Source organism: Akebia trifoliata, chromosome 11, assembly GCF_017979445.1.
Source record: "Akebia trifoliata isolate Shusen 1 chromosome 11, ASM1797944v1, whole genome shotgun sequence".
In the NCBI taxonomy this organism is placed as follows: domain Eukaryota; kingdom Viridiplantae; phylum Streptophyta; class Magnoliopsida; order Ranunculales; family Lardizabalaceae; genus Akebia; species Akebia trifoliata.
Genome location: NC_141385.1, coordinates 49,245,175 through 49,259,434, shown reverse-complemented (window position 1 = coordinate 49,259,434; position 14,260 = coordinate 49,245,175). Strand labels below are relative to the sequence as shown.

At 34.7% G+C, this 14,260-nt stretch overlaps 1 protein-coding gene across 1 annotated transcript; it reads right to left on the bottom strand.

The window, feature by feature from the left end:
* Window positions 1–1,083: 1,083 nt before the first annotated feature.
* On the bottom strand, window positions 1,084–13,856 carry LOC147392366 (putative leucine-rich repeat receptor-like serine/threonine-protein kinase At3g14840). The gene is made up of 22 exons (XM_086457961.1): window positions 13,547–13,856; window positions 13,166–13,340; window positions 7,703–7,774; window positions 7,495–7,563; window positions 7,341–7,412; window positions 7,177–7,248; window positions 6,606–6,677; window positions 6,436–6,507; window positions 6,260–6,331; window positions 6,069–6,140; window positions 5,909–5,980; window positions 5,636–5,707; window positions 5,472–5,537; window positions 4,859–4,924; window positions 4,737–4,772; window positions 4,498–4,541; window positions 3,295–3,674; window positions 3,023–3,218; window positions 2,364–2,510; window positions 1,739–1,857; window positions 1,426–1,636; window positions 1,084–1,322 (listed from the first exon to the last, which is right to left on the bottom strand). Exons 1-22 carry the CDS (start codon window positions 13,638–13,640, stop codon window positions 1,084–1,086), a joined length of 2,490 nt encoding a protein of 829 aa, XP_086314087.1. The 5' UTR covers window positions 13,641–13,856.
* Window positions 13,857–14,260: the final 404 nt, after the last annotated feature.

The following is a 14,260-nucleotide window of genomic DNA, read 5'->3' as shown; positions in this document are numbered from 1 at the left end:
TAGCATAATTGAGCTCCGACCAGGCCATATAGTTCTAGTAGGCGTGATTTTATCGTGGGCAATAGTTCTTACGTCTTCTTACTTGTAAATTTATGGAGGGAACATCTACACTATATGACTAGTAACATTAAATTATTCTGCTCACTGCAATTGAAAAATCAATTATTATAGTTTTGCATAAGGTATTGAAATTTCATAAAAATAGAAAGATTGAAAAGGATGTTGCTTATAGAATTAGAGTTGGATAGTTAAAGTGGAGAAGTGCTCCTCGAATGCTATGTGACCAATATGACCCAATCAAATTAAAAAGAAAATACAGAAATGGATAAAACTTTTGGTCTTGAGTTACGTAACCAGATATTGTTTTAAAATATTTACATACCTAGATAAATTTACCATTTTGTAAAAATAAAAATAAATTGTAGTGAACTTAACTTTATACCCCTTTGATTTTAAAATATCGGTTATGTAATTTTGAAATAATCAAAGCGGTGAGGTAAATTCACTACAGAAGTTTTTTACATAGAAGATAAGATTTATCCAGATAAGTAAATATTTCAGAATCATATCTGGTTACATCATTTGACCAAAACTTTTATCTGACTGCATAAAGACGAGGCAGTCTAATAGCTGGGCAAACAAAAAATATGTTCATGGATAGAGAGGAGTAGAGATAAAGATCTTCAGTTGGAAAAGTGGAAAGACTAGAAAGGAAAAAAATTAGAACGAACACATGTGAAAATGTAGAAGCCTCGATAATTAATGATAAACTAAACAAAGATAGATTTAGATGATTCGGTGAGGACCAATAAAATCCCAGTTAGAACGAATGTGAAACTAAAAAGTTTTAAAATATAATGGAAGGGACATTAGTGAGAGCAGCTTTGCAGCCATTTGCATTAACAAAAGAAATGGTGTTAGATAGAAATGAATGGAGGAACATGATTCGTTCAGCCGAACCCTTGTTTCTGAGATAGGGCTTTGATGATGGCGGTGATAATAAGTAAGAGTTCTTGAATTTGAAAAAAAATAATAAAAAGTTAATCTAACTCCCTTTAGGAGCTATGCAAGCATGGCGACTCACTAAGTTCCAGCAATTCGTGTGCTGACATGGGTGTCCCCCTGTTCATAAAGTTTGGCCAAACCAAAGTCAGATATCTTAGGGTTAAGATCCTTATCAAGCAGTATATTAGTAGCCTTGATATCTCTGTGAACAATCTTCAGTCGTGATTCCTCGAGGAGATAAGCCAGACCTCTTGCTATACCAACACAAATATTGAGCCTAGTCGGCCAATCCAATTTCAATTGATGTTCTTCTGGACCTTTAGATCACCAAATGAACAAAAATTAGAGATACCAATACGAAGAATATCAACTATCTTACAGCCCAAAAAATGTTAGTGCAGCAAATGATGAAACACATACCAAACAAAGCACGGGCTAGACTGTTATTTTCCATGTATTCATATATTAACAACAATTGATTTTCTTCGATACAACATCCATAAAGCCTTACGAGATTAGGATGTTGTAGAGCAGAAATCAATCCAACCTCATTCACAAATTCACGGTTTCCTTGCCTTGATTTGGAAGAAAGCTGTTTCACTGCAATTATAGCACCATCTGATAGATGGCCCTGCATTTGAGTAAGAATGTAAAGTTTCAATCACGACATGCATACATTTGGATCAACAGGGATGGATGGGGTTCAAGAAAAAATGACTCCTATATACAATACCTTGTAAACTGGACCAAAACCACCTTCTCCAATCTTGTTTTCAACATCAAAGTTGTTTGTGGCAGCTTTAATTTGCCTTAGGGTGAAGGAACCAGTTTGTAGGTCTAGACCTCTCAGATCTGTCCAAGGACATATGTTAGAAGAGAGGTGCATCGTTAAGTTCTTGCATTCTGTACTTCATTTTTAACACAATGATCCATGGTCATGTTATTGACAACCATTTACCCCAAAAGACTGATTTGATGGGGAAAGCACAACTATGAATAATATAAGGTCACAGGTGGAACTGGGGCACAATATGTGAGCGAAGGCGGATAACACAACACTCAACACTACCCCTCACCCATAAGGGTGACACAACTACGAATATAAGGTCATGGGTTGAATTGGGGCACGATACATGAGAATGTGACACCTGGGAGGGGAGGCAGATAACACAACACTCAACACATGCAACTAGAGACATTGGAAAAGCAGACCATGAACTGAGAGTAAGATAAGTCAAAATAGATTTTCGAAGAAGATGGATTACTTCTTGCATGTTTCTTTTTTCTTTAACTTTTAGTGTTTTTTTTTTTTCTTTTTCACTAGGAGGATTAAGTAATTGATTTGGGAGAGCTCCCACCTTGGTCAATTGTGTTCTTTTGTCTGAGGCATCCCTTCCACCAAACAATACCGATAATCATGAAAATAAAGCATAAAACTGAAGCCACAAGTCCAACCACAGCAGCTGCAGGTGTCTTCTCTCCACCTTTTGAAAGAGGTTCAAAATCTGCATACATACACAATCAATAAAAAGAAATGTGTATCAGATGAGAGAGACACAATCAATAAACAGAAATGCATAAGAAAGAGGGTATATGAACACGCTTCGATTGATATGAGACGTGGCATTAGACAAAATTGAATGGAGGGACAAGATTCGTTCAGCGAACCCAAAATTTCCGGGATAAGGTTTTGATGATGATGGTGAAAAAAAAAGAAAAAAAGAGGACAAAAGGCTTTTTACAGGCTGAAGCGAGCCCCAAGAGCATGGTATGGTAAGATTGCCGATAGATTCTAAATGTGTTTAGATGCCTTTCTTCCATGACTTAAAAAAAAATCCCTAAAATTCGCGCATTTCTCAAATTCTGTTAATTTTTCAACAAGTGTTGAGAAAGGAGAAAGGATTGGACTTTTCTAATATGAATTAATTTACTCAATAATAAGAAATGTTATTAAACACCAGTACTTACATCATATGATAAAGGTATCGAGAACAGTGTAATAAAACATTCAACTTACCAGGATCCACTGAAATAGCTGACACAAGAGGACCAAAGTTAGCTCTAACAGGCATCCCTGTTGTTCCCTTTCCAGCCCAATAAAAGCTGATTTCTAGAGTGCTACTTGTCACAGCTGCATTGAATTTTTTTATGATTGCCTTACCAACACCACCTGCTTCATACTCGATGTTGAAATCCTTCAATACCAGATTCCCCTGCAATAGATTAATCTAGTTAAACCTCGTGAGCTTTGTATGTCATGGAACAAATAATTATAATTTGATTAACTACCTGAATGTAAACATCAAATATGCGTCTTCCAAGGCTTCTATATGTTTTGTCATTTGTAAATATTATCTCTGCAAAGTGGAGGTTCACGATGTAGTTTCCATTTAACAGACAAAACCCATAATATGTAAGAGAAAGGGGAGAAAGGCGGGCTGTCGTGTACAATTCAGAGTTGTTCATAGAGAGGTTGGACGTATTTGTTGCTATATAGTTGTCCACTTTGTTGTCATTGTTCATGAAGTTCCCAGTGCTGCTAAATGCCCAGTTATTTCTACTTTGGAAGAACCTTGAAGGACCAGATGGGTCTACATCATCATCATATGTTATATCTTTGTTGATTGTAACTTCCTTCCCACCACAATTTATATGAAACGAATACCAATCTGGTAACCAAGCAATAATGGATTAAATCTCAATGGATATAAACAAGAAAATATACAAAACAGAAAAGTTTGCAAAATTAGACTCTTTTTTTTTTGTAACCAATATATCAATCAACATGAATAAAATGTTAAATCGGTGTTGACAAGAAAAGGATAAAATACTAAATTATCAATTACGTTTTTTCCATAGTAATGAAGAAAAGATAGAAGTTATCAAGGGTACAATATTATAGGAATTTAGCCATACTTAAGTAATTTAGCCAATGGTGTTCTTTACTACTTAGACATTTGAGCCAATCAAATCACTGCATTTGTAATGTGTTTTATGTCCCTGAATGACCTTGGATGAATCACCCATGATCATCATCATTATCAAAACCTTATCCCCCCCCCCAAAAAAAAAAAGAGTTTTGCAGAACGATCTTATTCCTCCATTCAGTTTTATCTAACGCTAAGAAGGTATCATCTCCATAAGGAAAAAAATTGTGTCTGCAGTTTGCTTAAATGGTTTATAAGACGCTTCTTTATGTATTCATTTCCTATAGGTAAAAGGGTTACTTTTGATCCACCTCATGTAGGTCTCCATTTTATATCTCATTATGTTCTCTTTGTACAAAATCCATCTTAAATTGGCTCACTAGACTTCAGAATGGATAGGATCATATACAACATTCAGTTGATCACTCGATTATGGAAGACACTAATTATGTAACTGAAGGAAAAAAAGAAAATAGAATACTAATCCCAAAACAAATTGGAATGAGGGAAAAAAACAAATCTAAGGCAGTATCATAAATTCTTATTCCAAGAAAAGCAGACTTACCTCGTGGACAGTGGAAACTCTTCAAGCATTGAACAACTCCACTTCTTGATCGGTACAAGGTTAAGATCATGTCAGAATGACAATATTAGATTTAAATGTGTTTTAATGTAAAAAAGCACTGGACTGAAGTAGTTTCTCAGAAGCATTGGTGATCATCTACAAAGTTTATTATGCAGTTTCAACCCAAAAAGAAAAAGAAAAAAACAAGACAGAGAGAAGAACATATATTTGCAACTTACGAGTTGTTGCCCAGTAAAGAACTTCCAAACAAGTTTCTGAAGAAAATAGTGCAGAAAAAATATATTAAACCATATGAAGATACAACTACAAGGAAGTAAAAATTTAATAGAAGTATTCTTACACATTATGGTCTTGACAACTAGGTGCCCCAGAGGTTCCCACCAAAAATTTGTTGTAGGAAAGATCACTGTATGCCCACAATGCAAGATGAAAAAAAAAGTAATCTTCTTGACTAAACACAACAAATTTTTGTTATGAATTATGATAACTCAATATTTTTTAATTCAATATATATAAAAGCTAAACTACTTTTTTGAGCTTTAGAATTAACTCTGAATTAAAATTTTGCCCGCATAAAATGCCCAAGTGATAAAACATCCAATATAAAGAGCTTTTGAGGTTGATTTTAAGGTAAACCTCGGAATTTGAATACAAGTGCCAGAGTTCTCTTCTATGTTAGTTGTCACTTTGAGGGTGAGTGGTTTCCACAAATGAGCTAAAATAAGGCATACATACATACTTACATACAAGTGATTTTGGTTAGGTCATTTGCATTTAAATGCACAACACAAACTTAGTGCTCCTCAAACCAACCAAATCTACACCACAAAATAGAATTTACAAGGTGCAGATACCGACAACCAAGTGAAGAAATATTGCCTTCCCCTTCACAGTATGAATGTGGGTTACAAATAAATAAGATGAAAGTTATGCAGTCAGGAAGAGAGACTCACATGCCTTCAGCTTTCTTCAGCATCCAATCAGGCACAGGTCCAGTAAGCAAATTCCCAGTCAAGAACCTAATCACAGTCATCTCATTAGTAACATTCTAAGATTATAGAAGTCATTGATAAAACTTTCTCTAAGAAAAATTACAGATACTAATCAGATCACTTACATAAAATCTATTCTTGACAGACTGTCAAAGCTGCTTGGAATTTGTCCTGATAGCTTATTAAAGCTGAGATCTCTACTTGGAAATTGCACCCCAAAAAACACGTTCAACAATCATGTTACTTCTAAAATGTTGTTCATCAATATTTAACACTGAAATGCTATGGAAAGAAATAATTCTCAAATTTAATAAACACTTTTTTTATTAAATAACTATAAAATTCCTAACACATAATTCTTAATATCTTATCTGAAGAAAAAGGAAGTCCATTATTACAAAGTTTCCAAACTCTTCATATCCCCGAGATATGCCGGTATCTCTCCAGTAATATTACAATTCCTCAATATACTGCAACACAATCAAATTTATGTCATTTTAAACCACCAGTTTTAAACAGAAAAGAATGGTAATACTTTATATAAGCATTTCAACTCACAGTTTGCTCATGTTTAACATGTTACTTAGAGGTGGAAAAGGAGTTTCCGGGCCATTTATGTCACTAATCCTCCTACATAAAGAAATCCCACCAACCATTAACTACTATGGTGAATTGCTTAACCAAAGATCACCAAAAAATGACTTGTACAAAACAATTAAAAGAACATGATATAAGGAAGGATCACTCACAGCTTATATAATTTGATCAAAAGAGAAATGCCAGAAGGAATGGGACCTTCCAAACCGCTTGCATGTAATGCTCTGCCAATAAAGAAATTTCAAATGAGATGATTGAGAAGTTATTGAAATATGGATTTTCTATCATTATAAGGCACTCAAAAATTCAGATGGATTGAAAATCTTACAAGTGTTCGAGCTTTGTCCAGTTCTGTATATAATTGGGTATCTTTCCAGTAAAATGGTTATCACTTATCCAGCTGCACATAAGTAACATCGAGGGTGTCGAACTCAAATACTTGAAGAACTTTTGATACAAAAAAGCACAAAGGTGTGAAAAGAAAAAAAAAAGACTTACAAGTACTTCAAGTTAATCAGGTTGGCAAGTGTCTTTGGCAACTCCCCCGTAAAATTGTTGGAGTTAATATATCTACCATAACAAAACATCGTTGGACCAAACGATCAAATAGTAGTATATAACATGCTAAAATTATTAAAAAAAATATGACAATTACTCAAATATCCATATTCAAAAAATCCCATAAAGTATAAAATTGTTGGATTTATACATCTACCGATCAGTGGTAACACATTAAAATTATTCGAAAATATGACAATTATACAAGTACCCATATTCAAAAAATCCCATAAACGACAAAATTGTTGGATTTATATTTCTACTGATCGGGCATCAGATATAACATCCTAAAATTATTCAAAAATATGACAATTATACAACTACCCATATAAAAAATATCCCATAAACGATATAAAATTGTTGGATTTATACGTCTACCATAGCAAAACATCATTAAACCAAACGATCTATCAGTAGTAACATAAGAAAATTCTTTGAAAATACGCCAATTATACTAATACCCATATTCAAAAAATCTCATACATGACATAAAATGGCTGAAAGATCTTACATGCCCTCTATGTCAACCAGATTTCCAAGCTCTGGAGGTAGAACTCCAGAGAGTTGGTTGTACATCAATGACCTGGAAATTAAAATCTCAGTTAGATGGAACTCTTAAACATTATCATTATAGAAAATTGAGAAAAAAAAGAAGAAGGGAGACTCAGAACTCACAGAGTTCTGAGAGTTTTGATGTTTCCGAGTTCTATCGGAATTGGACCTGATAATTGGTTTCCCAAAAGAGTGCTGCAAGTGATACTCCATTGTTAATTGTCGAAAACAAAAGCATTGATTTGCTAATGTAAGCCATGGGGATGAGTGAGCTTACATGAACATCAATTTCATTGAACCCCATTCTGGAGGAATTGTACCGTTAAGGTAGTTGCGGGTGAGATCACTGTGAAGAAGATTAAAAACAGAAACAGTTACAGTTATTTAATTTTTTTTTTTTTTGCAAATTGAAATAAATGCGTAAGTTAAGAAACTAATGTGGGGGAAGTCTAAATTGAGCCAGTGGAGCATTAAAGAATACTCACATTTTCTGAAGGTGGTGAAGCTTGATGAGCTCTGGTGGCAGCACTCCTGGTAAACTCTGAGCTTTTAGTACTCTGCACCACAAAAGAACAGGTCACTATTCTATTATAAATTTATAACAATATAACTGGATTCAGTTGGGCCCATGTGTAGTGGGTTTGGGTAGTGTTTAATTCAGGCCAGTTTAGTTATCGGGTCGGGCTTCTACTTTGGGAGTTTGATCTGTTGGGAGGCCAGCTTATATTTTAGCTATAGTTTTGAAATATAAGAAAACGTGTGGAACAACCCATCCGATAAGTATGTTCAAAGATTTGTGGACATGGGCTGGGTTGTGGGCTAGGATTTTGAGGCTTTATTCCATTGGGTTATCACGAGGTTTAGTTGCGAAGTAATGGGTAGGGTGGTGGGCCAGCCCAAAACCAAATTCATCAAACCCCATGGAAAATCCTATTTGTCTTAGAATTGATCCTATCATGGAGTTTGTCATAAAAAACCCCATTACACAATTTGATAGTGTTTAAGTCCAACTTGAAGTAAAGAAAAAAAAATTGAGGGTGTGCCAATAGAGAGGAATAATGAAAAGAGGGTTGAGAAGGATGAAGGGAAAGGTATTTTTATGGTCTTTCCCTTAATGATCAGAGCTTGGAGTTGGTGAAGTTGGTGCAAGGGCGGGAGCATCAAATTCAAAAATATGTTAGGGTGTGGAGTGCCTTCACAGCATCATATATTGAGTTATGTTGATTATCTTCAAATATAAATTTTATTGTTGTAAGATTCTTTTACTTTACTTTCTCCATCACCACTTGTTATCTGTCATAAGAAGACACATTCTCTTTTCCAATTTAGAATTGATAATTTTTAAGAAGGTAAAATTAATTAATTTAATATATATGCATTGAAAAATACACTCACCATCTCTAATTATATTGTGTTTTTCTATTATATTTTTACTCACCCTAAGATCCATGACTTGTTTGCATTTTTCATACTTTTTATATAGCTTGGCTAGGACCATTGGTATTACTATGCCACTCACCACCTCTAACTAGTAACAAAAGAGAGTTTTTTGATCAAGATTATTATTTATTAGTAATTAAATGCATCAACATATGTTTTAATAATTGAAGCTTCTACTTTGAAGGCTTCAGATTGATTTTGTAACATAATAATTTTTTTGTTAGTAAACTATAGGTGTATTCTAATTGTGATGCTCACCAATATTTCATTGCACTATTTTTTTTTTTGATGACATACATGACTGGTATTTAATTAAGAGATAAAAAAATACTTAATATAATGGATGGAGTGAGATTCTTTCTAGAGACCAGGTTTGTAACATTTTGGGAGCAATTTCCCGTATTTTGGGGGTGAGGATTGGAGAAGATCCAGCTCCCAAAGAGCCAAAGCAAGGTTTACCACTAATAGAAGGATTGGGTCACTAAAGTCTTCCCATTCACCAACCTTATAGTCTTTGAAAACCTACCACCTTGTGGATGATTATTTTTGTAAATGCACTAGATTGTGATACATGGCACTATAGTAATCCGAGTCCGATGTGGAACGATAATATTCCGAGTTTGACGTAGCAGTATACTTTGAGTCCAATTGTCAAAATAAGATTAATAAGTTGAGTTTGGAGGCCAGTGAAGCCTATACTCCGAGTCTGAGGTAGGGGAATAGGAATAACCTCATCTCGGAACTCGGAATCAGAGAATGGGCCAAGCGTAACACAGAATCCAGATCTTGAAATACCAAGGATCTGGCTAAGATCTGATTTGCTGGATATCTGATAAATCAACGATCATCCTAGATAAAGGGAATTCATTACTGGATGAATAAGGACATAATTCAAAACCAGCTACATTCCAATTCAAACTCTAATTTTGAATTAGAAGGAAGACAACATGAGCAAAGGAATGAAAAATATTAGGATTGGACCTCTATAAATACAAAGAGAAGATACATTAAAAGGTATGTTTTTTCCTCACTCTGAAACTCTATTAATTTTTGTACTTAATTTGACTTATGTGTCAAAGAGGTTGTGTTGCAGGCACACCTATGAGCTCAAGGATTATAGATCCGAAGTAATGAGTGAGAATTTCGAAATAGTGCAAAAAATTGCACCTATACATCTCTTAACATGGATCTTGATCATCATATATTTTATTAAATAAGTACTAGGTTTATTCCTCTAAGATAATGCTTAAATCCATGGTTCTGGACAAAATAGAATGAAGGAACGTGATCTATTTAGCCAACGCAAAACCTTTGCGATTAAGGCTTTTTTTTTCTTTTCTTTTCTTTTCAATCTTAAGCACATTTCTAAATATTTTATGTTTTAATATAAAGAAAAGTGCTAAAATGACTTGAAATGACACTCGAAGTAGCATTAAGTGTTACTGTGACAAAAACTATATATGTTTTTTCTTGGTATACAAATTGTTATACACTCAAAAAAATCTATGGTTCTATGCACACATAGTCCTACTTCGAGTGTCATTTTGAGTCATTGTAGCAAAGTTCTTCAAATATTATTTTGAGTCATGGTATCAAGACTAATATATATCTTTATTGTAGGAACCAAAAATATCCCCATCCTAAGGATTAGCAAAATTACTAGATTAAGGTAATCAAATTCTTTTTAATCTAATCCAACCTGTAAACTTGTTCAAAAATGTAAGTAGACCAGCCTCTTTGGCCAACCCCTCTTTATTGTTCTCTCTAACTGGTTCAACTACCTTGGTCGACCTCCCTCTTACTCCTTCAAAGTGGTTCAATTACAATGGTTTCATCTAGGTGGTTCAATCCCATGACCAACCCTTTATTATGGTACATCTAAGTGGTTTGGCCTCCTTACGAGAGTCGACCCCTCTATTTCTAATCCATAGATGGTTTGACCTTCATGTAGGAGTCGACCCCTCTCTCTCCAATCCGTAGGTGGTTCAACCTCCTTATGGAAGCCGACCCCTCTCTCATATATCATAGGTGGTTTGGCCTCCCCCTAAGTAGCTGAACCTTCTCTCAAATATTTAAAGCAATTCAACCAACAATTACTATTGCTTCTTCTCTTTCTCTTGTTATTGTTTTTTCTCCTTTCTATGCTCCTACTTAGTAATTGATATTACTATTTTTTTTTTTTAAATCTTTTTCCTACTCCTACTAAGTAGCTGATGCTACTACTACTCTCATTTTTCTACAATTGCTCAATGATTGATATTACTTCCACCCCTTCTTCTATTGTTGGAAATTATTCTAAAGAGATTGACATACTAAGGGAATTGTGTAAAGTTACATGAGTAGCAACATAGCAAAATATTATAACTAGTCACCATAATACTATCCATGTAGCAAAGGCCATTACAACATGCTCTATCACCAAGGTAAAACAGACATGGTGCTTGAAAGAGTTGTAGACATATAACTCGATTGAGTCAACTTGAGAAACTGAATAGTCACTAAGTTGGAGTCGTTACATATTTAAGGTCACTCTTCATCTCTTCTTGTAGCCTATAAGAATTATGATGAATGGATTTTCATTACCATAAAAGCATTATCGGTTTCTATTATCATAAATACTAGATAACATGGGTGAGTGGTTACAATTGAGTTTAATACCGCCATTAATGAGCCCACTTTATAAATGAGAAGGCCTTACACACAACTCTAGTGCTCTTATTTTTTTCTTACTTTGTAATTTTTATCAAGTATTAACTTGATTGTTGGAGGCTCCTTAGCTAGCATAACACTAATGTCTTTTCAAATAAAGACGAATGAAGAAGACAATTCAAAACAAGAAGATGATTTGAAATTTAGAGGGTCATTGGAGAAGAATACCAAAAAGTCATATTAGTTGTAGTGTGGATCTAAAGGAGTGGAAGATCCAAAAGATCCCTCACATTTACTATTATAATGAGAGAAGGTGGAATTGAAGTGGTTTGACACAAAAATTTGAGTGGTAATAAATGCCCCCAATTTTATATTTAACCTCAATATAATGATAGTCATTTTGGTCAAAAACCAAGAAAATTGTAATCACACGTTGCTTAATTTTCAAAATTACAAAATATCTTTTTTACCATGTAATATTAAAAAACACTTCAATCAATATTTAAAGTACAAATAAGCCCTTTTAATAAATGTGCATTTGAACATGCCACCTTATGATAAAATATAACGTTACAGCTAACTAAAAGGTGGCAAGGGCAAACACACATGCATCAAAAGGGTTTATTTGTAATTTAAAATATTGATTAAAGGGATTTTGATAGAAGATTATATAGTAAAATTGAAACTTTTGTAATTATGAAAACTAATTAACGTGATTAGATCATTGTGAATTACAATTTTCTTTGTTTTTTAAATATAAAAATAACATTGATTATATTAAATTTAAATATAAAAGTGGGGGGCATGCATGAACACTCAAATTTTGGTGTCGAACTACTTCTACTCGGCTTACTCTCATTATATTATAATAGATGGATTTGGATGGGGAATGATGCTTCTAATTAATTTAAGAGTCGTGATAATCATTTGCTTCAAGACACATAAGAAAAAGATTTCTGGTTATATAACTATTGGGTTAGGGAGTGTTTGGGGGTGTCTGAAAAAAAGAGTGTCGGATTATCATTAGTCTTAATTTAATGGACTTGGCAACTTTTAATGAGTCCGACCTTGGAGCTGGCTTCAAAATTTCGATAGAACTCTCTTCGCACTATGGCACGTGGCTTTTTCCATTTATTTCACATCCATATTTTTCATTAGTATTTGGGATACCTCTTTAGAAATGCCATGTGTAATTCAAAGAAGAGGGTTCTACTAAAATTTTGAAGTCACTTCGTGAACAATTTTTTTCAATCACTGTATATTAATCATTTATAGTGTCCAACAAATGACTGAGATGGGAGTTTGTGGTAAAATTATTTGCTCACGAACTTTTTCTTCACAGATCTCACTATTCAGGATCAACCAAATCACATGAGCCTTCGTGTATTTAGAAAATCTCTCATTTACTAAAACTCTGTTAAGGCTCCATGTGTCATGCACGGAGAGTCTGTGATGCAGTGGCACTCTAGAGAAACCAAAAATAAATTTGCTCCCAGAATTTTTGCTCACAGTCCTCACAGAATCCGGCGTGTATTGAATGACATCTCAATTTACAGAATTACCCTTGTTAGTTACAAAACCATCCTTCCTATGCTGACGTGACACGTAACGGGGAGTCTGGGAGTACTGTGAGCAAAGAAAAATCACTCTCATAGAAACTAACGAAGACGACGCCGTTTCCCTACAAAAATCTATATATTTCTCTTCCCCACCTCAGCCTTTCGTTGGAGACTCATGGTCCAACGTCGTTTCACTCTAGAAGAATTCATAGAGTAACGAAGACGACGCCGTTTCCCTACAAAAAGATCAACATTTGCGAAAACTTAAAAAGAACGCATCGGTGTGTTAGTGTGACCTACATGCTGATAACGTGGCAAACGGTGCCGTTAGCGAAAGAACAGTTGCATTTGACGGCATTTTCGGATCCTGGGTTCGGATTTAACGTCATCCAACCCGACTCTCCGCTACATGGGTCCACGCCGAAGTTCCAGTCCGTCTTCCCTAACCTCTTCCCTACTTCTTTTAAAGCCTCCACTGTACAGAAAAAAAATTCCAAAAGACTGTAACACCCCTAATTACAAGAGACCCAAAAGGGTATTTCAGTCACTAAATCTTGAACCACGCACCACACATTTGTTTCGTCAGGTAGATTAGTAGACTGAAGCATTTTATGAAATACCGAAAATACCCACATCACTGGTGGGAGGTCTTAGGCAAGGAAAAAAAAAAAATAGCCTTACCTTCATAATGAGGAAGAAGAGTCGCTCCGAATGAAAGTGATATGAAGTAACCGAACCCAATAACCCAAATACAGAAAATCCACCCAACTAGCATCGTTAACTTCCTGGCTTTTCCTTTTGGATCGTTAGATTTCGAGATCTTTCATCAACTGAACAGAATTTTGATGATGATGTAATTGTATCCGTTGGATTCTGATGGTGAGCTTAGAGGTTGTGTTACTAAACGGGTTTGAAGCTGTGGAACGATTATTAATGGAGAATGGAAGAGAGGAGGAGAAGCAAGAAGAAGTGGTGGAGGCTTCATCCCGTGAGGTGTACGCCATTATACTTCTAGTTGTCCTTCACTTATTTCTCGACAATAAAGTGTTGAGCTAATATTTTTATTTGGGTGATTTGGACATATCCCTTCATGTTTTGGTTAATATTGTACGTAGCCCTTCACTTATTTCTCGGCAATAAAGTGTTGAGCTAATATTTTTATTTGGGTGATTCGGACATGTCCCTTCATGTTTTGGTTAATATTGTACTCTTGAACTCAGTCTTCTTTGGTTTAGTCGGGGCTAAATGATTTAACTGCCCTCATCTTCAACCTCTAGAAAAAAAAAATGCTTGATTTTTCTTCTCCTCAAGACCAATCATCATTGCACTCTTCAACATTTACAGAAGATTAATGATACTCTCACACTCTTTTTTCTATGTTTTCCAACATGACAA